Source organism: Prionailurus bengalensis, chromosome D1 (genome assembly GCF_016509475.1).
Source record: "Prionailurus bengalensis isolate Pbe53 chromosome D1, Fcat_Pben_1.1_paternal_pri, whole genome shotgun sequence".
In the NCBI taxonomy this organism is placed as follows: Eukaryota; Metazoa; Chordata; class Mammalia; order Carnivora; family Felidae; genus Prionailurus; species Prionailurus bengalensis.
The window spans coordinates 106,131,030-106,157,092 of record NC_057346.1 but is presented as its reverse complement, the minus strand read 5'-3'; the positions used below and the strand labels follow the sequence as shown (position 1 = coordinate 106,157,092).

The following is a 26,063-nucleotide window of genomic DNA, read 5'->3' as shown; positions in this document are numbered from 1 at the left end:
TCCTGAGTCAGAGACAGAACAGAACCCGAAGTTCATCTCAGTTGCACCTACCAGGCCTGGGCACGTCTGGATTGGCTCCCAGCCACCTGCCTCCTGGGCCTGACAAGGGCACAGGCCTGGGTCTGATAGGAACAGCTCTACCTTCCAGAACCAGGCTCCTCCAGGCAGACATGGCCCCCTAAGGCTTTGCTGCCCTGCCCACCTTTGCCACCTGGTGCCTGACCCAGGGCCCTGCCTGCCAGAGGATCATGGGCACCAAGGTTGGGAACAGGCCAAATTGGGCAGAGATGGTTAATGGGGTGGGGGCCGGCCTGGGGGTCACAGGGGACAAGCTGGTGCAGGTCAGCCCCTGCCTGCCTCTCTCCGGGTACCTGGCCACAGCACCCACCCCTGCCTGGCATGCTGAGGCCGGCTTGCCACAGGAGGAGCCCCCCAGTGTCCTCCTCTGAGACCTGATGAGGTATGAGGAAGGGCTGATCCTCTCCTTAGCCACAGCGGACATCAGAACAAAGTGCACCCAGATCCCCTCCGGCGGTGGCAGCCGGCTCATGGAGCCTGGGGAGCCGCAGCGGGCTTGGCAGGGGGCTTCCTGTCGACAAGTCGAAGCACCGGGCTTCGGGCCTGCTTTTTCTTGACTTTAGGAAGCTCTGGGTGATGGGGACTCAGGAGCCCTTGGTTCCCTTCCTGACTCAGCCACAGCTTGTGTAAGCAACAGCAAGTCCCCTGCCCACTCTGGGCCTCAGCCTCGGTTTCCTCCTCTGTACAAGGAGCAGGGAGACTTGGAGGTCTGAGAGTTTGAGGGCCTGGGGTTCCCATGACATCAGCCACACACAGCCTGGCCTCACATGGCTGGGGCCTCTTGTGCTTTGTGCCAAGGGACAGGCAGGGCGCAGGACAGGTGAGGTGCCCAGGGCCCAGCGTGCCCTGGCAGGAGGGAGGGGCGGGGGCTCACTTTAGGCTTCGTGCTTCGCTGCAGGACATCCAGGAGCTGTCTGCGGAAGCCTTCCAGCTGGGAGAGGCCGATCCTGGGGAAGGAGGCAAGACGGGTGTCAGCCTGGCCTGGCCAGGGCCCGGGAGAGGCGTGGGGTGTGGGGGCAGAGCGGGCAGGCACATGGCAGCCACAGAAACAAAAAGACCACGCCATCGGGATCACAGGGTGGGAGGGGTGGACAGGCAGGCGGGAGTCAGCAGCTCGGCAGGGCCGAGCCAGGGAAGGGAGGTCAGGCAGAGTGGGGCCACCCATCCTCCGGCTCTGGGGGCTCTGGGATTCCCCCCCGGGGAGATGGGAATCCCCCGGGGAGGGAGGAACAGTCGACCGGGATCGGGACCGTGGAGAGAGGGCATAACTTGTGACTTGCGACTCGCCTGGGGACAAGGTCTTTGCCCAGAACCACAGCTGTCACAAATTCCTTGGAGTATTCCATGGCGTCCTCGCTGCAAAGGAAGCCAGGGGGTGCTAAGGCAGGGGTGGTGAGCGGGCCCCGCCCCGGCACTCCTGGGGTCAGTTTTTGATTCAAGGCCCTCCGGGGAGCTCACGGGTGCCAGGCCAGGCCGCCCGCTGCCTGTCGCACCTTTCCTGCCAGTGAGGCTTTGCCGGGCGTGGATCCTGGGGTCTGCCTGGCATCTGACGCAGCGACCCCCCGCGCTTAGCGGGCCATTCCCAGGCCCCCGTGTGACCAGAAGCCAGACTGCCCAGGGCCAGCTCCCAAGTCTTCAGCCCCCGCCAACCCAAGCCAACTCTGAGGCCCCAGGCTGCTCACCTCAGCAGGCCCCCTGGTGGGGAGTAGGCAAAGCACTTGAGGGTAGGGTACTGGGGGCGCAGAAGGAAGGAGAGGATGGCAGCCGTGCCTGCACCCAGGGAGTGGCCCACCACAATCAGGCCGTAGTGTTTGGTTCCGCGGCCCTGAAAACCGAGAGAAACCTGAGAGCCCTGCCCCGCTGACTGTCTGGACTAGCTGAAACCAGGGAGGCGGATGGGTCTTCCCAGAGTCCCGGGATCGTGTCTGTGCTGTGCGGCTGCCGGGGCAGAGAGAGAGGGCCAAGCTAGACTCACGCAGAGCAACTTGTTGGGGGGACTCTTCTAACAAACTCCTACTCATCCTTCCAAACCTTGCTCAGAGTACCTCCTTGGAGAAGCCCTTTCTGATTTTCCAGGAGAGGCTGACTTCCTCCTAGACGCTGCATCTACACCTGTGGCAGACCTTCATACATGGTGACCATACTCTGGTGTAACAGCGTACGTTCTGTAAAGATTATACTCTGTTATAATCGCTTGTTCACCTGCCCTTGTTTCTGTGCCCCAAACACTAGACTGGGCTCTCCGGGGACCAGGGACGGCTTGGCTTTGGGAAGAGCAGTTGGCAGCACCTCGGGAGATCACCCCGACCAGAGTGACCCCCTTTTGATTGGCTCTGCAACGATTTTCCATCGCCTGCTCTAGATTCTGAAGCCCCTGGCCCGAACCATCTTCGGGCCTCCAGTGCCTGGCGTGGAACAGGTGCTCACAACGGGGTGGGGCTGAGCAGGGGAGCCCAAGAAATGCTGGTGCAAAAGAGGAAGGCGTCAGAGCAGGTGGGAGGGACTGAGCAAGTGAGGAGGGGCCGGGAGCCAGGCATCAAAGGAGGCTGTAGGAGCCTGGCCTGCCGGGGAGGCGCCACCGTTCGACGCATCCTGCCCCCAGTGTGGCCCTCGGGGAGGCAGGGCCAGCGTGGCCAGGGCTCGCTGGCAGGGAAAGTGCCTCACCAGGTCTCGCCCAAAGGCCTGGGACAGGACCATCTCCTGCTCCAGCTTCTTCTTGATATACTCAGCCGACAGGACCATTCCCTGGGTAAGGAGGAATAGAGGTGGGTGTCACGGGCAGGGAGGGAGGAAGGTCTTTTAGAGACCAGTAAAAACCAGTGGCTGGAAGCTCACTAATCCTGTCCGTTTCCCCTTTGGCCCTCCTGACCCCTGGCTGTGGGGCCTGGTGGATACTTTCTCACATCAGTCCCAGCTCACAGATGACAAAACTGAGGCTCAGAAGAGTGGCATGTCTGTCTACCAGAAACCAGTGGTTTGGCGGAGGACGAGCCCCAGGAGGCTGCCAGTGAGGGAGGGGAGAGAGCGTCTGAGGGCAAGGGAGAGACCCCCTGGGTCCTGTGCTGCCAGGAGGCCAAGTAGGGTGAGGTGCTGCCTCCTCAGGCTTTTCTGGGACAGGATCTGGGCCAGGTAGGACCGTGGGGGTCCTGGTGGGTGGGCCACAGTGAACTTCTAGATGAATCTGCACCTCAGGGGGGTGATGGGGGGGTGGCGCAAGCAGGGAGGCCCCCCACCGCAGCAACAAGACAGGTCTGTGTGCCAGCAGGGTTGGAGAGAAGGCAAGGGGCCCGGAACGGGGCGTACCTTGTGTCCCAGCCAGGTGCCGTGGTGCCCCTCCACAGGGAGGCGCTCAGCGTCACCAGTGAGGTCTGTCAGCGCATCCTTGTGGAAAGAGAGGACGGGTGAGGGGTGGGGTGAGGGGTGAGGACGACAGGCACCCCTCGGGGGCTGTGAGGGTGTCCACAGGGGCGGGCTGGGAGCCACAGGCAGCATACCTTAGGGGAAAGGGTTCCCCGGATACTGATCACCACCTTCTTCTTGTCATGGTCCACTGCCACGTAGAAGGGGGTCTCATAGACCTAGGATAAGGGGGTTCATGAGCCGAATGGCCTTGGGATGGGGCTAGACCTGGGGAATGAGTGACCTGAGCAGGTCTTCCTGCTACGGAATCGGCTCCCCTGCCCGCTGGGCCCCGCAGGGCTGGCGGGGGCTCCCTCCCCACCCAGCACACAGCCCGCCCTGCCCTCCGGGCTCCCCTCCAGCTCAGACAGCCTGAGAGCAGCCATCCTGCCTGCAGGGTCTAGAAGGACCGCCGCCCCCTCCCCAGGCCCTCACTGCTTATTCCCTTGATCCCTTCCCCTGAAAGGCTGGCAGAGAAGCCCCAGTGTTGGGTGTGGGGTCGGGGACCACCTCCCAGCCCCAGAGGGAGTGCAGGCCCGGCGGCCCCTCACCGCATCGTGGCAGGAGGTGTACACGATATCCACCGCGGTCATGTTCTCGTCCAGGAAGTGGCGCCGGATGGCAATGGCGTTGCAGCCACAGCAGTTGTCTTCCTCGATGGTGACTCCCGGGGCGAAGCGGGGCCGTGCAGGGCACAGGCAGCACCTGGCGAGGTGGCAGAGGGCTCAGAGACCCGGGAGAGCCATTCTCTCTGCCATCCTCTCTGGAACCTCCCTCGCAAGTCCCAGGGTCCTCAGCCTACTTGGCCTCCTGGCAGCATGGGACCGGGTGGGTCTCTCCCTCGCCCTCGACGCTCTCTCCCCCTCACCCCTGGACTGCTCCTCCCTCTCTGGCAGCCTCCTGGGGCTCGTCCTCTGCCAGAGCAACGACCTTCCCGCCTTCTCGCTCACCACACCTGCTCCTGCTCTCCGGCACTGAACACCTCCTCCGAGCTACCGAACCGCCCGCCCTGCTCCCGGCCTCCAGACGCCCCCATCCAACCATGCCAGGTCCCAGTCCCCGATGGTCCACCCCCGCGTGCTCCCTGAATCCCCCACACCCAGCTGCTCTGTGCACAGTCCCAGACTTGGACCTGGCCTCGGGTCCTCCCCCCACCTCTCGTCCCACGGCCTGGCGGTCGGCACATCAGCTCGCCCTGCCTTCAGATTCAGAACGGACTCCAACCACCTTCCCTGGCGCCCACCCTTTCCACCATTATCTCTGGCTTGGAGTGTCGTGGCGGCCTCCCGACCGGTCTCCCTCTTCTACTCTTGTCCTCGGCATTCTCGATCGGAAGCCAGGGTGAGCCTCTGAGACGTGAGTCAAGCCACATCATTTCACTCAAAACCTTACAGCGCTGCCCTTTCTTGTCTACTGTCAGAGCTGGAGTCCTTGCAAGGGTCCAGGGCGCTGCCCCATCAGGCCCTGGTTCTCTGGCTTGCTACCTTCGACTTCCCTCTGGCCCCACCGGCCTTCCTGCCTGCCCTCAGATGCACTGGCCATATCTCATGACAGGACTTCTCACTTCCTTCAGACCTCTGCTCAAATGTAGGTCACGGGGACATCCACCCTGGACACCTCATCTAGCACAGCCAGGCCCCTGCCAGCGTTCCCCAGCCTGACAACACATCCGACTTTATTTTTCCCCAAAGCATCAATCTGCTCCAACGGGCTCCGGGTCCCTGTCTGTGTACTGTCTGCACCTCTCCACCAGGCGATGGCTCCACGGGGCAGGCTTTGCTCTGCTTGGTTTACCGCTGTGTCCCCAGCACCAGGCACACGGGGTAGGCATCCCCCTCAACGAGGGGCTGAGTGTCAGAGCCGGGCACCCTGCTAGGGAGTGCAAGGGCTCCTCAGGCCACCAGAGGGAGCCAGCACCCAGCCGACCAGCCCTGGAGCCCCCGGAGCAGACACAAGAGCGCGGTCTGCCAGCTGTCTTGAGATGACAGCTGGGATTTTATTAAGGAGCCTGAATTTCGGCGATGCTGGGAGGTTTATCTTCACTCAAGCAGCATCTAAGGGATTGTTACATCCGGATGAGGAGTAGCCTCACTGAGCAAACTCAGGGTCCGGCTGCATCTCGGAAACTACCGGGCCTGGGGTGGGCAGCCACCTCAACCCACGCTGGGAGAGGCTCCCACCAACCATAGGGCCAAGTGGGGGCCGGCCTGGGTCTGGGGGCCAGACTCCTGTTCTCAGGCAGCTGTCTCCTCTCTCTAACCCCGGTCAGCCCATGGCCACCGCAGCGTGGCCTTCAGGGACAGAGACCTGGGCTTGAACCCTTGGCCTTGAGGACCGTCTTCTCTCTCCCTGCAGCACCGGGGAGCTGAAAAACAGCAGCATCCCTCCTGCCTGCATGTCACCCCGAGTGCCCGGCCTGCCAGTGACTCCCTGGCTTCCGAAATACCTCATGTGCAGGTGGGACAGACACCGCCTGCACAAATGACGCCCCCACCCTGCCCGTGAGTGACGGTGCAGGGCCTGTCAGAGCCCAGGTCCCGGGACTCCTGGTCTGGTGCTCATTTCAAGAAGCTTCTTAGGCAGCGGCAGGGACTCCCAGGGACGCTGGGAGGACCCGCTGTGGGAGGGGGCGTGGGGTGTGTGGTCCGCTCTGTGAGTCACTGGTGGGGGGGGGATGGGGAGAACCAGGTCCCCAGGGCCACCCAGCTTTCTGGAAACAAAGGGCACCGCAGGAGAGGTGTGGCCGGCCCAAGGGCAGGGGTGTCACAGACAGAAGCTGCCGCCCAACCTGCCAGCCTTTCGGGACCAGGGAGCCAGGGAGCTGTCCTCCTTCTGTCTGGGCCACACTGAGGGTGGACACACCGAGGACGGGGAAGGGCCCCTCCTGGAGCTGTGCCCTTCTCTGGTCCACTTAGGGAAGCACAGTCCACCGGGCCCCTGAGGCGGGCTGCAGGCAGGCCTGGGGCGGAAAATCCTTTCTTTCAGAGAGGTGGAGCACACGACAGGAGCAGGAGGGAGCAAGATGTGGGCAGAGGGGAGTGGTTGAGACAGGTAGAGACAGACACGGCAGGGGAAGGGAACCAGCAGTGCCGGAGGCTGGACAGCTATCGTTGAATCCTTTCAAAAGAGCTCCAGCATCCCCATTACACAGATAAAGAAACCGAGCCTTGCAGAGGTAGGGGGGTCGACTCGCCCAAGGCTGCCGACTCGCCCAAGGCTGCGGGTGACAAAATCTGGATTCAGAGCAGATTTTGGAATCTGCGTGATTCCAAAGCCCATGCTCTTCCCTGCCTGGGGATAATGCGCGACTAGAAAGGTCGAGGCCCACAGGCGGGGTGGAGGAGAGGAAGGACGGGTTGCAGACCACAGGGGAGGTGGGGCAGGGCAGCAGGCACAGTCTGTTCAGGGAGAGCGTCCCACAGGCTGGCCCAGCCGCGGGACCTCGGCTCCTCTGCACGCACTGGCCGGCCAGAAGGACAGGACGGGGTACTCACGAGCAGGACCGAGCCAGCTGGCAGAGGCCACAGGCAGGCTTCCGCATCAGGTACATGGGCCACCCGTAGGCAGCCAGAGCGAATAGCATGTAGTAGCAGACCTCTTTGTAGCGGAGCATCTCTTGCTGGAAGAGAGGAAGCAGAGTCAGTCACCCCCTGCCCTTTCCGCCTGCAGCCTCTGGGCCCAAGGGCTCCCCAGGAAGGAGGAGGGAGCGGTCCAGCCAGCCTCCCCGGGGGCTGTAGGCCCACCCGGCTCCCAGCGTGGAGGAGGGACCGCTCCTCTAGATGATAATTGCATTTCCCTAATTATCTCCGTGCAACCAGGGCACGAAGCCTCCTGGGGCCTGTCCTGCTGCTCCAACCTCAGAATTAATGATTTGGGGACAGAAAAACACTCGCAGTGCTGGATCGATTTCCTTGCCCGTTTTTTTCCGACAAGGGAAGAAAGGGGGAGGCGGGGGTGGCGTTCACCCCGCCTCGGCAATCAGGCCTGGGAAGGGAGATTTAACCCCGAGAGGCCCTGGGCCCTCCAGCTGGGGGTATCCAGGCCTTGAGTGGCAGGGCTGGCCCTGCAGGCCCTGGGTGACCAGAGAAGCTGTCAGCTGGCCCTCCCGGCCCTCGGGTTCCAGGTCTGCAAATCCAGGGAGACTCCAGTTTGACTCGTCAAGTCACAGGCTCCCAGGGGACGTCTGGAGCAGATTGGGATCTCTCCAGAGAAAGGCGCCAGTTTGAAACCCGGTGTCTGAGGCCAGCGGCTATTGTCATCAGCCTGATGGGCTGGAAGGACACAGGAGGCACAGGTGTCCCAGCAAAGCGGCTTCCGGTGTCCCGGGTGTGCCAGGCACCGGAGGGCCCCTGCACTTAGAGGGAATTAGTCACCTTGTAAAAGTTAAAGAGGGTGATTAGTCATCTTGTGAAGTGAACTAGGTAGCTCCTTAATAAGGGCCCAGAGGGGTAGAACCATCCCTGGGCCAGCCCTGTCTGCTCTTTAGGAATGAGCTGAAGAAAGCAATCATCCTCCCTGGCTCTGGCTGGAGGGCGGGGCACGGGCAGGCTTTGCCAAGTAGCAGGCGGGGACCCCAGCACCTCAAGGCTCTGCTGCCTGCCTCTGCCCCTCCCCCTTCACATGGTGAGAGAGCCCAGGGCCACCCCGGGGAAGCCCGGCTGGGCTGGGCACCTGCCCTGGGTGGGCTGTTTTCAGAGGGGATACGAACACCTACTCTGGGCAGTGGGGACAGACGGAGGCTTTTCTAGGGGATTTCCCTACAAGGGGGAAATCCTTTCTAGTAGGGTCCCGGCTGAGACCTTGCGGGGAGCTGGACTCCGGATGGCTCCTCTTCTCCCCGCCGGAGTTCTGTGTGGAAGGTGGGCCCAGCACCATTACACACGCAGGGACGGGCTCAGAGGGGATGGGGACGCGCCCAAGGTCACGGCGACAGTGGCGGAGCTGATGCGTCCCTAAGTGGGTTTGCTCCTGAGGCTGCTGGCTGCAGTTTTAGCCCGGGGAACACAGTGCCCTTGAGGTATGGTGGGGGGCGGGGGGGGGGGGCGGGCGGGGGGCTCCCCGGCCACAGGACCGGCCCCACCTTTACCTGTGACACACGGGATTTCTAGCCAAGATGCCCGAGGAGAGGTTCTGCTGCTCAAAAAAGCTTGAAACCAGCGGGTTACGTCCTGCTGTCTTTTATGACCACAGCAGCGGCGGCAATAATAAAAGCAGCTCCCCGCCCCCCCCCCCCCACCCCGTGAAGCTCTTGATAATCTCAGGAGGCCAGGACCAAACGTTCTGAGTGTGGTTAAGCAGATTCCAGGGTTTCATCCGGAGAACCAGCATGATGGGGGTGGGGGTGGGGGTTCTCGGGATGAAGGGGTGCGTGAACCGAGGTGAGCGGCTGGCCGGAGAGCTGCAGGGGGACTCAGGGAGGAGCAGGTGCAGCCCGCTGTCGGGGCGGCTGGCAGGTGGTCTGCTCAGCTCATCCCAGCAGAGGGAGAGGGACCCGGGGCAGGCAGGGTGGGGGGTGCTTCTGACTCACCGAGTTCTTGAGGTCGAGATACTTGGTGTTTCTGGTCACTGGCATCCCAGACAGGAAGGCCAAAATGTCATTGTTCGCCTGTAAAACCAGCGTGTAAAGGCGGCTGGCTGTCCCAGGTCCAGCTGCGTGGCTGAGAAAGGGGGCCCAGGCCCTCCAGGCTCTCACTCTGCCTGCTTCCCAAGGGCCTCAATGCCCCCAAGGGGGCGTGTGGTGGGGAGCTGGCGTCAGAGGGTGACCTCCGGAAACCTGGGGAGTGGCACCGGGACAGCAGGGAGACGCCGGGAGGAGGGCGGGCACTCACCTCGTCCAGCACCGCGTTGCGCTTGGCCCGCTGCCGCTGCCGGAGCAGCACCAGGCCCGCAATGATGTCGGACGGCACGATGTCGAGGTCTCGGAAAAACTCGGCGAAGAGGTAGGCGATTTCCGAGTAGGCATCCTGTGAGGTCCAGGGGGGTGGGAGGCAGGGGAGCGGGAGAGAGGGTGAGAGACCGGGCGTGAATCCCCCAGGGCCGGGGCTCTGCTCTGGGCCCGGTGCAAGCTCGCCCCGGCACCTGCACGGCACCAGCTGGGCCCAACCCCACGTGGCCCTCTGCAGCCGTGACCCCAGGGGCCCTAGCCTGGGCTCTGGGCCCCGCGGACCTGGCCAGAGCCGTCTGGGACAGCCACCGAACCTCGTCCGTCCTCCACCTCCCGGCCCTCTTCTGTCCTCAGAGCTCCTACGGCACTCACCATCACCGCCTACCACGCACAGATGCCAACGTGAGCCATTTCCTGTTCTTTCCCCAGTCACTAGGAATCAAGGCCTGCTCGGCCCGGCTTGTTCTCCTCCGCCTTTCTCTCTAGCAGAGAAGCCAAAACTGAGCTCCTGGCCGCTGCCTCTCCACGCTAAGTTTCTTCCCACCTCCCACCAGCTGTGACCTCGAACGGCCTCCTAAGGGCTGAGCCTCTGGGGTGTCAGGCCCCCTCCCCCAGCTGCCCACAGCTGCAGGCTCAGGGACCCTCACGATGTGCCTGGAGAAAGGTGTGACTCTGGGCCAGTGGCCCCCCCCTCCCCGGGTTCCCTGTAAGCCCGGTCTTCAGGCCGGCCCGAGCCCCGGCCAGGCGGCCACGCTGGTCGGTGCGCTCAGTGCCTTCCCTGCCTCAGTCGGAGGAGAAGTCTGGAAGCACCTCCCTAACCTCTTAGGGGAGGCTGTGACGGGAACACACTCGTGGCGAGGGGTTCTCTCTTGCCGGGTTTCTTTCACCCTTGAGTGCCTGGCACTCGAAAGGGAAGACAAATCAGGGGTTGCAAACTCAAAGGCCTAATGAGGCCAGACCGAGCCTGCTCCTTCTCAGCCCCTGGCTGACTGCGCCGCGAGCCAGATCCAGAGATGCCACCTGTACGTAAACGCCCTGATTTTCCGTGTTGGCGCTCAGTTCCAACTTTCAGCAACACAGCAGAGTGATGGAGAGGCACCACCTCCAGGGACGGAGGGGGGTGGGGCTTTCTTATACCCGATCACTCATTCCACAGCTCACCAGACAGGGACTGCTGGTGGGAAGGAGCCACTCAGGCCTCCGGCGGCTTCCATGGAGGCCACTTGCTGTCTGCCTCGGGGAGGAGTGGTCTCCTGACCTCACCGGCTCGGCCACTAACTAGCTGTGGGACGCTGAACAAGTCTGGGCCCTCTGGGCCTCAGCCGCCTGATCTATAAAACGAGGGGGGGGGCCCTAAATGGTGTCTAAGGGCCCTGCCAGCACTGGGGGGGGGGGGGGGGGACTCTGTCTCAAGGGCCCCGGGGGCCCTGCCGCCCCACCAGGGGCCGCCCTCAGCTGACCGGGCCTTTCTTCCGTAGCGCCCGGCACTGACCGGCCCGACCCTTCGGCTGCTCCGCGGAGCACAGGGTGCGGAGGCTGACTGGGTGCGACTGGGGCTCAGCACTCGACAGCTCCGAAGCATCTCCCAGAGTCACTTGTGTTCCCATGCTGTTCTTTGCTTTCAGGCCACCCTGGTTTTTCAGTACGTCCTCCCCAAACTAGGCTGTAAGTTCCAAAGGGGGTGGATGGAAGGTCTCGAAACCTTTCCGTCCCCTCGACAAAGCAGGGGACCGGCTGTTTCGCCTGCTGGAGGGAGTGCGGTCAGCGGGTAACAGATCCTCGTGTGAGCAGGCTGTCACCTCGCTCTTGCTTAAAACCCGGCGGCGCCTGTCGACCAGCCCCGTCCCGCCTGGCTCCGCCACGGAGTGAGGGCTCCGGAGTGGCTGACAGCAGGATGTGAACCTGACGGGAGAGATTTCCCAGTACTTACTGACTGGGAGTCCTTCGTCCGAGTGCAGCAGAGGAACACTTTGAGCCGGCGCGACCAGCTGGTGGCCTGACCCTCCTCTAAGCGGTGCCTGCAGAGGGGGAGAGTTGGTATGTGTGAGGTCAGGGGATGGAACCGGAAGAGCCTAGGTCCAGATGGGATGGAAACAGGGCAGCCTGTTCCCAGGATCGCAGCAAAGGGCTCCCCGGCAGGAGGTCTAGGAGAGAACAGGCCTGGGCCTGGGGGCTTCAGAGGTGGGAGCCCAAACTGGGGACTGCTCGGGTATCCAACGGCGCAAACTATGAGCCCAGGGAGACAACAGCAGGGTGCTGGGCCTCTCAGCCAAGTCACTGTGAAACCCAGAGCAGACCTGTTGGACAGACTTACTTCCCCTTGGAAAGGATTTCCCTCCCTGTATTTGGGGGGAGTTTAAGGGCCAGATGAGGCTCTGTATTTCTCAACGCCTTGGCTCTGTTACATAAGAGGGGACAAGGGCCCCTACCTTTCATCTGCATGGCTGGCGCCTGTCTATTCCCACCACCCCCCCGCCCAACCCCGTCCCAATGTGTCTAGCTGCTCTGATGGGGAGTCAGGGTATCCAGGAGTCTGTACCCAAAGGCAGAGCAACTGGCCAATTATCCACTGGGCCCCTTCCAATTTCTGGATGCCCAGAAATCGGGGTGTTTTGAGTGTGAATTTAAGAGCACGGACATTAAATATGTCATTTTCAAGATTGAGCAAGACAGGGCTGGTTTGCTTTTGTGACGTGTGCCCTCCCCCTCCCTCCAGCCCCTTCAGATCCTGATGCTTGGTGGTTAATAGGGGTGGCCCCGAATGGCTGCAAGGCTCTTAGTGTCCATCAGGAGTGACAGGCCAGGCCCTCCTTGCCGAGCCTGTTGGCTTCTCTCTGCAGCTAGGGGCTGCTTCCTGCAGCCCTGGCTCCATAAGGCAGTGGGCCACAAGGAACAGGGAAAGCCACAGAGCTTTCTAGGGCTAGAGGAGGGGGTTAGGAAAGGGCACGAAGGATAGAAGGGAATTGCCGCTTCTGGGATCTACCAGCTCTTAAGGGACCTGGGCAGCCTTGCGTCATAAACCAACGTCCCACCTGCCAGGGGCTTGATGAAGGGACAGCATGCTGGCAAGCTGGGTTCCCAGAGCATCACATTCTTTAACTCTTTCTAATCTAATGGGCTTTTAAAGAGTATTTCCTGCTGGGCCTCTGGTTGACGGAAAGTGCTGACTATACACTTGACTGCACTACCCCTTAGGTCCAGCAGGTGGCAGATGGAGCCAGTGACGGGTTTGGCCTCATGCTACTGGAGACCCACACCAGCAGAGAGACACTGAATCTGGATAGAAAGTTCATGGACCCAGCACCCCTCTGCCCTGGGGCTCACTAAAGTGAAGGGAGGGAAGACGCCCCTGCAAAGATCCAAGGTCAAGGCTCCCAGGGAATAGCGCTGGGAATAATCTGTCTCCCAACCCCTACGAGATTTCACTGGAAGGAGAGAGGGCCCTGACTTCCAGATGCTAAAATAACCTGTCAGTGTCGTTCTCCTGGAAGTGGAGAAAGGGCAGGCAGGCTTGAAAATGTCCTTGTTAAAAAAACTGTTGGCGGGGCGCCTGGGTGGCGCAGTCGGTTAAGCGTCCGACTTCAGCCAGGTCACAATCTCGCGGTCGGGGAGTTTGAGCCCCCCGTCAGGCTCTGGGCTGATGGCTCAGAGCCTGGAGCCTGTTTCCGATTCTGTGTCTCCCTCTCTCTCTGCCCCTCCCCCGTTCATGCTCTGTGTCTCTCTGTCGCAAAAATAAATAAACGTTGAAAAAAAAAATTAAAAAAAAAAACAACTGTTGGCTTTCAGAGCTGAGGGAGGGCCAGCGGAGACCAGCCCGAGTGAGAGGTGGTCATATTAACCAAGCTGCAGCCTAGGCTGCCCTCCCGACCCCTGCGGAGAGCTGGAGAAGACGCAACAGGTCGGAGCCCTCTTGCCCCCACAGGGCCAGAAACCACAGGAAAACTTTCTAATTAAGCCGACAGCCCCCAACTGCAAAGGCGTTGGCTTCCCTGGGCCCCCAGGGCAATTACCCAGAATCAGAGAGGGGAGATTTTTTTTTTCCAGGGCCCCAGGAGCCCAGAAACCAGGTCGGGTGGGGGCGTGGGCTCTGAGCGCGAAAATGGGACGGGGTGGTGGTGGCCCACTGCACTGCCAGGGAAAACGGGCTCCAGGGCCTTGGCTCCGGGACCTGGTATTTTGGGCTGGGAGGTGGCCAGCCCAGGCGCGGGTGTGGCTCTGGCCGTTGAGCGGAGCTGACGTGGAGGGCCTGAGGGGAGCCCAGAGCGGAGGCGCAGGAGGGCGGGGTGGGGAGAGTTCCTGGGGTACCCGAAGCCCTGGCTGAGGGCTCCTGATTCCCCTGCCCTGGAGACGGAGTCGCCACGACCACTCTCATCAGCATGACCTGTGGCAAGTGACCTGCCCTCTCTGGGACTGACTCCTCCTCATCGATAGAATGGATCTCCTAACAGCACCAGGTTGGAGAATGACCCAGTGGACTGATGGTGCAAAAGGGGGTCCTCACAGAGCCTGGGTCATAGTAGAGTCACCAGGGGGCACTCTGGAAGCCCCCCTCCCCTCTCTTTTTCTTTCAAGAAACAGGAATCACTATGACCCTCGATTCCCTCCCTCATTTTCTCTAACATGGCACAGCTTTCCCCTTTCTTTTAAAGGCTGTGCAAAACTTACCTCCTCCAGGAAGCCTTCCTTGATTAACCTTCTCTAGGTCCCTTAATCGTAGAGGCAGCCTAGCCAAGTGGTTAGGAGCAAGGGCCCTAAAGCCAGATCTCCTAAAGCTTGAGCCTAGCTCCATCATATCCTGGCTGTGTCACTCAGGCAAGTCACATAACTTCTGTGTCCTAGCTCTGTCTGCGTCATAGGGGTGACCTCACAGAGCTGCCGTCAGGTAGCACACGTGATGCTTGGTTTGGGTTATGCGTGCTTCGTGCTATTATGACCCTTGTGATTAGCAGCACTGAAGATGGGGGCACCTGGGCGGCTCGGTCATTTAAGTGAGCTTAAGTCGTTTAAATGTCTGGCTCTCAGCTTTGGCTCAGGTCACGGTAGCACAGTTCGTGAGCTCCAGCCCTGCTTTGGGCTCTTGAGCCCTGTGTGGGGCCTGCTTGGGCTTCTCTCTCTCCCTCTCTCTGCCCCACCCCTGCACGCATGCACATTCTTGTGCTCTCTCAAAATAAATGAAAACGGAAACAAGAAAACCAAAAAAGCACTGAAAATGAAGGCAATGGTAACAACGGTCCCATTTACCGAGCACGTACCAAGCGTGTGAGCACAGCATTAACCACTTCCCGCTTATTTTATTTAAATCTCACAGCAGCCGTCGGAGGCAGGAGCTGTCATTATTCCCGCTTAACAGACCAAGAAACTGAGGCAGGGAGACGTTAAGACTTTGGCCAATGCCCGTGGCTCACACAGGCGGAGCTGCGGTTTGGGCGGCTCGGGGCCGGCTGTGCCCGCCTGTCCGCGCACCTGCTAGGGGGCCGCCCGCCCGCCCAGCCAACTGACCGGAGGTTGTAGGTCCGGAGGTTGCGCTGCCGCCTCTTGGTGGCTCTTAGCTTGACAAAGGTGCGGCCCGTGGGGTCGAAGACACAGAGGACGGTGATGCAGACGCTGAGGATGACCACCCAGTTGCAGACGACCATCCCTACGGGGCGGCGGTGGGAAACAAGGTGGGGAGGTGCTGGGGGGGACCTCCCTGGCTCGCCAGCTCTGGGGAAAGGGGCGCCGGAGCCTCCCTGTCACCGCCAGGCTCAGAAGCCCCCGGCCCCGGCCTCTGGTCACCTGGTTGTCCCCGTGCCCCCCGAGTCCCCCTGAGCCATGACCCCAAGGCCCACCCTTGGTTCAGAGCGGCCAGCTCTGTGGGTTTCTGGTGAGGCTGTGCGCCACCCCCCCCCCCCGCCCCCCGCACACAACAGGTTCCTCTGAGGCGGGATGGCAGACCGCAGGATAAAGGCCACCGCCATCCTGCCCAGTGTCCTCATGGAAACCCTTTGCCCTGGGAGGTGCCTGAGCTTCCTCTTCTCTAAGCTGACCCTGTCCCTTCCAACCCCCGGGGCGGGGGGGCTGGCTCACATACCGAGGGTGACGTTCTTGGCAGTGAGGTCGTTGCAGGAGGTGTAGTACTGAGTGAGCCAGACGATGCCCACGATGGCATAGATGAACTCGATCACCAGGATGGCTGCAAGGAGAGCAGGGTGCTGGCTGAAGGATGGCCAGGGTGGGCCTGCCAGGGAAGGGCCCCCGGAACCTCCGCCCGGTCCCTCCTGCGGCAGGGCCACCAGCCTCGCGGCAGAGAGGGCCCACGGGGCACGGCGGTCCCGCCGCCGTTCTGTCCTGCCACAGCGTGCCCGCCGCCTGTTCCAGCTTAAATGCCCAAGGGCCCCTGAGGTTCCCCCTCAGAGGGTGATCCCCCTGGAAAGGCAGAGGATGAAGTGGCATTTCTCTGTTCTTTCAGGATTTTAGAATTATGCCTGTGAACTCCGGTATCAGGCATATCTTGGGCAAGTTACCTAATTCCCTGGGCCTCCGTTTCCTCATCTGTAAAATGGAGTGATGACGTCTGCGTTACAGGACTGTGGAGAATTAGATGGGAGAGGGTTCACTCACAGAGACTGCTATTTCCCCAGGAGGCGGCTCCGGCACTCGGGGAGGGAGGAAGGAGGAACCCGAGCAGGCCGCGTGGCTGCCCAGGCCGGGGGTGTGGGGACGCGGGGCAGCGTTAGAGACCCCGGCTCCACAGGCAGCACCTGCGGCAGCTCAGACTCCAGGCTTTGGAGACAAACAACCTGGGTTCAAACCCCAGCTCTGACACACACACACACACACACACACACACACACACACACACACACTAGCCGTGTGACCTTGAAGGGAGCTAATTAACCTCCCCGGGCCCCAGATTCCTCATCTGTAAAATGAGACCAAAAATGGCTCCTCCCTCACTTAGCAAGGGGAAGGGCTTAGCGCGGTTCACAGAAGCCCCGAGAAGCGTTCACGAGGAAAGACCGGGAACAGCAGCTGGAACCGAAGCCCAGAAAGAGAACACAGGCCGGCCCCCCAGGGAGCGAATCTGGGCCCCGGAGAGGCTTCTGGGGAAGGGGAGTGCTGCCTGGGGGAGGACTTCAAAGCAGCTGAAGAGACGCACTTGGCCTAGAACAGGGGCCAAATAACTTTTTCTGTCAGGGCCAGAGTAAGTATCTTACACTTGTGGGTCCTCTTCTCGGTCATGACTACTCAGCTCCGCTAGAGACATGCAAAAGCAGCCATAGGGAGAGAGCACGTAAACGAATGAGTGTGGCTGGGTTCCAATAAAACTATTTACAAAAACAGACGGCAGGCTGGATGTGGCCCTCAGGCCACCGTCCGCCCACCCCTGGTCCAGAACGTAAGCCCGGTAAGCCTGCTGGCTCGCCGCTGGACCCTGGTGCTGGCCCAGGGCCTGGCCCATCGTGTGTGCCCACCAGATGTTGGCCGGATGAATGACGGAGCGCGAGAGGAGGGTGGAGGTGGGGGTGGTCCGGAGCCGCCCCCACCCGAGGCGGGTGGCCCTTACCCAGGCGCACGTAGAGCACGTACTGCATGGATTCGCGGGGCTCTGTGTAGAGGATGCCCCCGCGCATGCTCAGCCAGATGATGGCCATCTCGGCGATCATGCAGCTCAACAGGATGCCTAGGTAGCCGCGGCCGTGGTCCACCAGGTTCAGGGAGCAGGCCTCGTTGGGGTTGTAGACCAGGCCGAAGAGCACCACAGACAGGATCACAAACCTGGGGAAACGCGCACGTGAGAGGGGCCAGGCCGTGCGGGCACCTCCCGAGCTCCCTGGCCAGCCAGGACTCAGCGGCTGGAGGGCTTCACGGCTTCAGGCTCAGGAGCACCGTCCTCCTGCTATCTAGTGCCTCTGAGGACACGGGCGGCCGGGAACAGGGAGGCGAGAGCAGGGAGCCCAGCCGCCAGCTGCGGGGGGACAGCAGCAGCGGCCCTGCCCAGTCACGGGGCCAGGGCCAGTGGTGGCCAGGCAAGGCCTCTGGGCACCACGTGGGTATGTCCCTAGGTGGTGGGGGTTCCAGACACCAACTCCTAGGAGCTGGGAGCATGACAGGGGCAGCACGGATGGCCAGAAGGCCTTCTTCCAGGCCTGTGGCATGGCCCCAAGACTCACCAGGTGGTGTGCAGGAGGAAGAGGAAGATGGCCGGCAGGACGAGGTCATCACTGCCCACAGACCAGCGCCGCCGGAACACCACGATCCCGGGCATGGCTGGCGGCTCTGCAGAGGCTCAGCGGGCCTGGTGCTCACCTCCTGCAAGACAGCAGAGGACCCTGTGGCTGCCTGGGCTGCTGTGGCATACTCCTCGGCCAGGCGTGGCCGGCACGCGAGCATCTCTCCCAGGCCCCACGGCCCACGGGCTTCCAGGCCATCGGAAATGCTGATCCATCCCGGGGCAGGACCTACCTCCAGCCCTATCCACACCCCCAGAGCCAATATAAAGGACCTCAGCAGCTAGACGCTGGCTTTGGCCTTATGCCTGAGGACTCTCCTGTCCCCGAGACTGGCGCTGGCCCTTCGGGACCGGCTCTCCCTGGGGTCACCGCAACAGTAACTTCCCAGTTCCGTTAAAGACCTGGGCTCACCCCCTGCCTCTCCCTACGTGGGATCAGGGAAGCCCCCAGCTCCCCTGTTGCCTTTTTTCCAGATCTGGCCAGTGCGTGCAGTCCTTGGGGTGGGATGGGGGCTTCTCAGCCCAAAACAAACAAGCAGAAGGCTGAAGACCTTGGGGAAGGTGGGGGTAAGGGCGTACATGGGCCGAGCGTAAAGGCGGGAGGGCGCCCAGCACGCAGTAGGTGCTCAGCAAGGAGCTGTTGAATGAGCTCTTCAGTTTCTTGCTTTGCTGGACCCCTGGGAGTGTGCTCTGTGACTTGATTTTACACTCATCAGGCAGAATGCCCAACCACCGCTATGCCCCTTGGTAGGGAGGGGCATAGTTGGGATCCGGGGTCAGGAGCATGATGGGGGCCATCCAGCCCCTCTACTCAAAGGGTAGTGACTGGGCCCTGCAGGGCACCCCGTCCTCCTGGCACCCACACCTTCCATGCCCACGCTGAGCCGCGCAACCTTTGCTGCCCAGTTCAAAACTCTCCGAAGCCGCTGAGTTCAAATTCGCCACAGGCAAGCTCAGGGAGGAGTGCCCAAGAATCCAGGGACCCCCACTCCCTAGAGCCCCAGGAGCAAGGGTAGTGCTGCAGGCCAGGAGGCTCCCCACAGGGGGGTCGTCCGGGGAGATGCTGGTGAGGGGCTCCAGGGTAGCCCTGTGCTGAACTGTGCAGAGGACTCCCTGCCGTAGGGGGGGTGGGCGCCCCCGCTGGTGGGCACCTGCCCCCAGGCCCAGAGGCTTACATGGCACCTGGTCCAGAGGCGGGCGGCAAGTCCTCCTCCTCTCCCCGGTGACGGCTCCGGGGAAAGCGAGTGTCCTCGGAGACCAGCATCACTCGGGAAGCAAGTGACCAGGTATCCCCCGGCCGGTGGGCACGGCCCTCAGGCTGGATGAGGGGACATGGGGCCGGGGGGCCAGCCGGCATGTCCAAGCCAGCCCATCTCTCTCTCCCCCTGGTGCAGCCACTCCAGCCGCTGCCAGGCTGTTCCCCGCGAGCTGGCGGCCCGGCGGGCGGGCGGGCTAGCCTGTCGGGGTCGTGCCTACTCCTCCCCCCTCAGGAAGTGACATCATCCCACTCTCTCCAAGGAGGAGTCAGAGCGCGGATTCTGGGAAGTGGGGAGAAGGATGAAGAGCCCGGGAGCCGCATGGTGGGGTGGGGTGGCCGGGGGTGGAGGGCCGGGGCTCCAGCCGGTGGGTCCCAGGAGGGGCTGGGGCCGGCCAGCGCTGCCAACAGCTGGTGTTTCAGCTGCGGGTCTCCCCAGCCCCTCCCGTCTCCAGGTGGCGCAGGGGGCCAGCTGGGTCCCAGCAGGTGCTGCAGTTCCCATCCCCTCTAAGCGCTACTCCGCCCAGACCCCTGCGGTGGCGGGAGGAAGGGGTGTGCCGTCCTAGGGGGGCTGGAGGGTCCTGCCTCTGCCAGCCACCCACCCATCGTGTTCTCGGGGGGGGGGGCCCTGCAGAGGGCCCTCCCCGATCCCCCAAGGGGCATCCCCACCCTTCACCTCTAGGAGTCTAGACCGGCTGCCACTCCTTCACCTCACACGTGCGAACTCACACGCGACCTGCGTGTGTGCGCACAGCCCTGCCCTCCCTGCGCTCCAGCGGGAAATGGGGAGAGCCTGGCCCCTGGCCCCGCGGAGGTGCCCGAAGGCCTGTCAGTTCTGTCAAGCCACCGGAGTGATGCCCGCAGTGCCAGCCTCTGCCCAGGCTCAGGGGGCGACCGGCCTGAGGCCGACAGCCACGGCCGCTGCCAGTGCCCACCCAGCTCACGTGGCAGGGCTCCTTCGGGCTGATCCCACCGGGTGCCCTGCTCCTCCAGCCTGTACCCGGGGCCAGCCCACCACCCCAGGATCCTGGCACAGGGCCGGGTGCCCCAGCTGCCTGGCTTCAAACCGGGGCCCCGACACCCACTAACTGTGTGACCTACTAGCTGTGCCTCAGTTTCCTCATCTGTAAAATGTCACTCGACCCCACCTGCTAAAGTTCTGGGGAGGACCACGGGAGAGAATGTCAGCAGAGGTCCCAGAGGTGCTGGATAATGGCAGGGAGGGGCTCAGGGAGTGGGCAAGGCAGAGGAAGAGCTTGTGAGCCCAGGGGGTGGGGGTGGGTGGGAACCGGCCACCCTTCCCCCGCCTGGGCTAGTGGATACTGTGGCTGGTCAACGACAGGTCACAGTGTGGGATGGGGGTCACAGGGCCTGTGCCGTTGGGGGAGGCTGGGCCGCTTCACTCCATGTGGATTCATGGATCTCAGGGCTGCTATTTTTAAGGGCTTGAAAGGCACCCTTTCTCTGAGACCCCAGCCCTTCACAATGGGGGCCTGTTCCCCTGCTGGGGATGTGATTTCATCTGCAGGAAATGTCTCAGCGGGGGGCGGGGGGGCAGAGGCTACTTCCTGGTCTGGGGCTGCCACAAAGCACCTCCTCTCGCTCTCCTTCCCTGGGGCACAGGGTCGATGCCCTCCAACAGTTGCATCTGTGGGGCTCACAGCCTCCCCTCCTCACCCCGGACCAGTGGCATCTCTGGGGCAGGAGTGGTGCCTCCTCCAGCGGGGAAGAACAGAGGCACTTCTGGGGGCTCCCCACGGCCCCTGGCTAGGCCCCCAGCTCTGGCAGGTCTGAATGGGGTACCAAGACCCCCCTCACGTGGATGGATTGACTTTAGTAGCCCTTGGTGGTCCCTTTCTTCCCCCATCCACAAAGCCCCATTTCCCCGCTGGTGATTCAGGCTCCCAAGTTAAGTATCAATCACCTGGGGAGTGCCTCTTTCTAAAAATACAAAACTCTTTTTTAAAAAGGTACAGGCTCTCTGCTACTTTTAAAACCTTCCAGGGCTCCCATGCCTGCAGGATAAAGTCCAAGCCCCTCAGACAGTGGCTTAGTCTCCAGCTGGCAGGCTGTGCAACCTTGTGCGGGTGCCTGGCCCTCTCTGAGTCCTGGACCAGGAAAATGCTCTCCAACTCCCGGGGATCCAGGGCATAGGCAGATACAAGTACAGAGACTGCCTTAAGCTAGTCAGTTCTTTCTGGCTGTGGGCGGGGGATTCCATCCCCTCCTCACACTGCCCCACCTTTCTTTCCCAACTCCCCCAAAACTTACATTGCCCTAAAAAACACCCTGTTGGAAGAGTCCGTGCATTGCTTGCTCCAGTTCCTCTGCCAGGCAAAATCCTACTCACCTTTCCAGGCCAGCCCAAAGTCATGGCCTCTCTGAAACCCACTCTTGACAGGTACAACAGGCTGCTCCCTTATGGGACCCCCAGACCTCTCATCCCAGGGTAGCCCTGGGCATAGTGTCTTATAGTAAATGTGTCTATGCCTTGCTGCCTATCCCTGCCCCGGCTCAACCGGGGGTCCCTAAGGGCCTGGGTCCTGCGGTGCTTGACACGCACTCGGAGCCCCTGGGGTGCGAGCACGTCTTACCTGGCACCGGCCTCAGTGTCCTGAACCACAGGTGCGGCCCTCCCCACCCCCCCAACCCCCGCCCGGCCAAAGCTGCTGCAACACCTCTCCTCCAGTCACAGTGCCAGAGAGGACAGGGCTCCTTTCCCTCTTAATTCATGTCCTTGGCTTTTTGGGAAATGTCCCACCCCAGTGCCTCCCCTGACCACCGAGGGACAACCATCTTCCCCTCCTCTGGCTCTCCTGACCAGTCCAGGGCTTTAGTTTCTTTGCCTGCAAAGCTGGGATAACACCCCTCCTGAGAGCACTGTAGCTGGAACTGGCTGGGACAATGTCATTGGGGCCTGCACAGGCCCCGGCAGACCCGAAGCATCCATTTGTGGGGCTGTCCTGGGGGGACAGCTCCTGGGGGGCTTTCTGGGGACTTCCTGGCAGGGTGATCTGTGACTGGGTGCTGAGGTCTGGGCAGATGCTGTCTATGCCCATGGCTGGCTCTAGCTGGCGGGCAGGAGCCTTACTGAACAGGTGTAAGCCCGGACAGGCTAACCTGCCCTCACCATGGATGGGCCTTGGGAGGTTGCTGGCTAAAAGCGCCCCAGGCTGGGCCTCATCCTCTGATCCTAAGGTCCCCTTGGGCTTGGCCCTGGGAGCCGGTTTTGGGGAGAAGAGCCCTCCCACAGTTGGTCCTAGCCAGCACGGTGCCCAGAGCCCCCAGGTGAGGAAGGAGGGCACGGCTGCTGTATCTGTCCTCCTGATGGCCCAGGGCTGGTGGGAGACGGGAGTAGGGTCAGGTCGCCAGAGCCAGGATGAGCCCGGCACCCACAGGAGACAGGGTGATGTGTTCTGAGAGGCCGTCTAGGGCCACCCCCAGCTTCCAGGTCAGCCCATGAGATCTCCCACTTGGCCAGAGCTGGAAGGGAGGGATAACCATAGGGCCTGACAGCAGGTGAGCATCCCCTGTGTCCCAAGTTCTGGTCTCACAGCAGGGAGGCGGGTGACAACAGCACTCAGTCTGCACACTCTAAAAACAGACCGTGCCTGCAAGCTGGCCCCGCACGTACTGTCTGTGTGACCTTAGGCACGTTACTTAACCTCTGCATGCCTCAGTTTCTAAAATGGGCTGAGAACAGTACCTACCCTCAGAACTGTCACAGGGTTAAATGAGCCATACACTTAAGACAGCAGCTGTCACACAGCCAAGTGCCCAGCAAATCCTCCCCTGCCAGCACTATTCCCGAAGGAGGAACTGAGGCTCAGAGACTCTGTGGGTGGGAGACACAGGTCATACCTACTGCCACCCGAGGCCCACACCTAATGAAGGAATGTCGGTTAGGAGGGGCTCAGAAACAGTCCCGTCGCCCCCTTTTATGGGTGAGGAAACCGAGGTTCAGAAAGGCCCCAGAGGCTCCTGGCTTCCCTACACTTCCAGCCCTGTGGTGTCACGCCCGGGGGGGGGGGGGGGGCTGGACACACAGTCCCAGAGACCCGGGGCAGGCTCCCTCCCTCCCTCCCTCCCCCTTCCTCACGCACACCCTCGTCGAACTCCCTGCAAGAGATCTCTCTTTCATGCTCCTGACACATAACCCTCTTAGAAACTGGCCGCTCCACATGCTCCCTTGCCCGAGATCCACCCACAAGAAGGTATCAACCGCTTATAAGTTTCAAACAAAGTCATTCACGGCTGGCTCGCCCGCCACCTCCCATGGCAGGGTCCCCACTACTCTGCAGCTCAGCTGGCAGAGGACAGAAAAGAGACCTCAGACCCAAGTCCTCCTTCCCTGGATCCTCAGTTTACCCCTGCCTGCCGAGGCTGGCGACTGGGCCAGGTCTAGCCACATCCTAGAGCCACCAGTCCTGCCCCAAGAGCAGTGTCCCCAGGCCGGAGTGTCACTGCCCCTCCAGACCTCAGTTTCCTCCTCTGGAGAATGATGAGCCTGGGCAATTAATAGGAGGCTTGCGTTTTTGTACTTATGTTATTATTTACTTAATTTTACAATAAATGGTTGCATGTGCCTTAGAGGAACCAGAAACAAGGAAGAGGTGGACTATAGATTGAAGAACAAATAAGCTTCAGAACAAAAGCTAAGGAAATCAAAACAGAAGGTTGGGGGGGAATCAGTTGCACACGGGTAAGGCTTACAGGCCCTCACAGGAACTACGTGTAAGACTATTACTAGACTCCATGCTTCCTGGTGGCCAAAGTAAAAAGGGAAATTGGGCAGCCTGAAAGGGCTCTTTTAGCTCTGCAGGGTATTTTGATCTTTGGTGCCCACAATGAATGGGATTTCAAAAGGCTTTGAAATCAGGAGGTGAGAGGGACAGGCACGTGCTGTCTGCCAGGCTCTCTCGGTCTGGCTCAGATTGTTTCTGTGTTGGATGCTGGAGCTTGTCTAGTCTTGGTGGGGGAAGGGCATCTGACTTGGGGGCGGAATGACTATAGTGAGGCCAGGCCCCTGGCAGCCTGCAGGGTGAATGGCGGCCCCCAGAGGCTCTATCCTAACTGGGGCGGGCTCGCCGATGGGCCACCCTCTTGCTTGAAACTGTGCTGGCAGATGGCTCTTGCCCCTCCTTATCAGCGTCTAGAGCACGGGCTTCGGTGGTGGTCAGATCCTAACCCCTCCACTTCTCAGCTTCACGGCTAGTTAGACAGCTAGTTAACCTCCCGGTTCACTTATGTGGCTTCCGTGAGAGCACCCGCACGGGGAGGGGCTCAACACGCAGAAACCGGATTCTGATTTCCTGAGACGGCAGGGTGGTTCCAGGGTGTCAGGGTGATGGGGAGGAGATGGCCCGCCTGTTAAGTCTGGGACTCAGTCCTTCTGCTGTTTCTGGCATTTGTTAGTTGCCTACCAAGTCTGGGGTCTCGTCTAAGCCCCCTGTAAACATATCTCTCTTCGTCCTCATAACAACTCTGGGAGGCAGCCTGGTTCCGGAAGCCGTGTCTTCGCCACTGCGCTGCCTCTGAGGAGCCGGACTCAACCAACTGCCTGCTTCTGAACTCAGGTGCTGGCTTCAAAGCTCCCCTCACAGAGCAAGGAGGCAGGGCCTTGGAAAACCATAAAGGACTCTCTGGGTCTCCATCTGGCTGCGGACGCACGGTCGCACGGCCACGTGGGAGAGAGTGGGTGTCGGCCTGTTCTGCGGATGAGGACGCCTGAGCCCCGAGTGGTTGTCCCATGGCCTGTCTTGAGGTCAGCAGGCTGTGGAGCCAGGAGAGAGCACAGAGCTAACACTGTAAATGTCGTCTTATTCTAGCCTCGGTTACCCCTGCTTCACAGATGAAGAAACCACGACTCGCGGAGGTGCAGCATTTGCCCAAGGATCCCACAAGGACAAGGCCGAGCTGGGATTTCAAGCAGCCTCCTTGAGTTACTTGAAAGGGAAAAAAAAAATCTGTGCCTCCTTCCGTCGGACTTCCGCTTCCCAGACACAGACACTGAGACCCACATGTCCCTTCCACCCTGAAAGCCCCTTCTCCTTCCTGGGGTCTTGGCCCCACATGGAGGCTGGGCTCTGGAAGGCACAGGAAGGGGGAAGGAGCCGCAGGAGGCGACAGAGACAAAGCATGCGTGGGCTGGGGGGCTGCGTGCGCCACCAGCCTGTGCCCGGGTGTGTGCCACCCAAGTTAGGGACCCAAAAGCTGTTGCTTTCCACGCCTCAGCTGTGCCGGAGCAGAAGGCAGAGCTGAGCCTGCCCAGGGCTGGGGCCGGATTTCAGCATGAGATGGGCCCTCCCAGGCTCAGGCCCTGGGACTAGAAGAGGGCGCCTGGTGCGTCTGGGATCAGGAGGGGCACCCGCCGCCACTTGTGCCCTGAGCCCCCTGAGTCTTAGACTAACGAGGGCCTTCCCCGTCCTCCCCACCGGGACAGCCTTGAAGGGGAGGTGCCTCCCCTGCCCCTCACTCCAACCCGAGGGGTGGGTATGGCTGTTCCCACGTCGCATGGGGGCAAACTGAGGCTCCGGGGGCTCAACAGTCTAATGAGTGAGGGGCCAAGTCGGGCTTTGAGGCCGCGTCTATGTGCTCTGTTCTCTCCACGTCACCACTAGGCTTGCTGGCCAGAGCTCTTTCCACAGAAACGCAGTCTGGGGCCGTGCGCGCTGAGTGAGGAGGACTAGCCCCAACTGCCGGCGGCCAGGCCTGCTTGCCGTCCAACAATTATTTTAACACCTATGCTTTTTTAATCTTACACAGCATTTACTACATGCCAAGGACTGCAGTGAGCCGTTCCCAAATACTACCTCTATTTTTTTCATACATTTTTAAAACGCTCATTTATTTATTTTGAGAGACAGAGGGAGAGAGAGAGAGACACAGAGAGACAGCGAGAGAGAATCCCAAGCGGGCTCCATACTACTGGCACGGAGCCCAACTCAGGGGGCTTGAGCTCACGAAGCCGCGAGATCATGACCTGAGCCGAGATCAAGAGTTGGACGCTTAACCGACTGAGCCACCCAAGGCGCCCCACGACTTCCTTTGATTTTAATTTAACCTTTTTAACAACCCTCTGAGGTAAGTGCTAGTCTTACCGCACCTGAAGGATTATGAACCGGGGCATTACCGCACCTGAAGGATTATGAACCGGGGCCCAGAGAAGTTAAATAACTTGCCCAAGGTCACTTAGCAAGAGGCAGCCAGGCTCTGCTCCAGGCTGTGCTCCCAGC

The 26,063-nt window shown here is 61.2% G+C and overlaps 1 protein-coding gene across 3 annotated transcripts in view; it reads right to left on the bottom strand.

Annotated features, from left to right (window-relative positions):
* DAGLA (diacylglycerol lipase alpha) overlaps nucleotides 1-26,063 on the bottom strand; it is a 63,084-nt gene that overhangs the window by 7,546 nt on the left and 29,475 nt on the right. The window contains exons 1-16 of one of the 3 annotated variants that reach the window (XM_043581343.1): nucleotides 18,749-18,960; nucleotides 17,515-17,653; nucleotides 16,908-17,119; nucleotides 15,432-15,533; nucleotides 14,861-14,999; nucleotides 11,292-11,379; nucleotides 9,306-9,440; nucleotides 9,005-9,082; nucleotides 6,972-7,096; nucleotides 4,029-4,182; nucleotides 3,573-3,656; nucleotides 3,382-3,459; nucleotides 2,743-2,823; nucleotides 1,761-1,903; nucleotides 1,366-1,434; nucleotides 953-1,025 (exon numbers count right to left, since the gene is read on the bottom strand). In XM_043581343.1, the coding sequence (XP_043437278.1) occupies nucleotides 953-1,025; nucleotides 1,366-1,434; nucleotides 1,761-1,903; nucleotides 2,743-2,823; nucleotides 3,382-3,459; nucleotides 3,573-3,656; nucleotides 4,029-4,182; nucleotides 6,972-7,096; nucleotides 9,005-9,082; nucleotides 9,306-9,440; nucleotides 11,292-11,379; nucleotides 14,861-14,999; nucleotides 15,432-15,533; nucleotides 16,908-17,119; nucleotides 17,515-17,609 (1,656 nt within the window). In that variant the 5' untranslated portion in view covers nucleotides 17,610-17,653; nucleotides 18,749-18,960. Of the gene's footprint in view, nucleotides 1-952; nucleotides 1,026-1,365; nucleotides 1,435-1,760; nucleotides 1,904-2,742; nucleotides 2,824-3,381; nucleotides 3,460-3,572; nucleotides 3,657-4,028; nucleotides 4,183-6,971; nucleotides 7,097-9,004; nucleotides 9,083-9,305; nucleotides 9,441-11,291; nucleotides 11,380-14,860; nucleotides 15,000-15,431; nucleotides 15,534-15,864; nucleotides 16,174-16,907; nucleotides 17,120-17,514; nucleotides 17,654-18,748; nucleotides 18,961-26,063 lie in introns of those variants that run through there. The other 2 variants (XM_043581342.1, XM_043581344.1) reach the window with 2 other exon arrangements.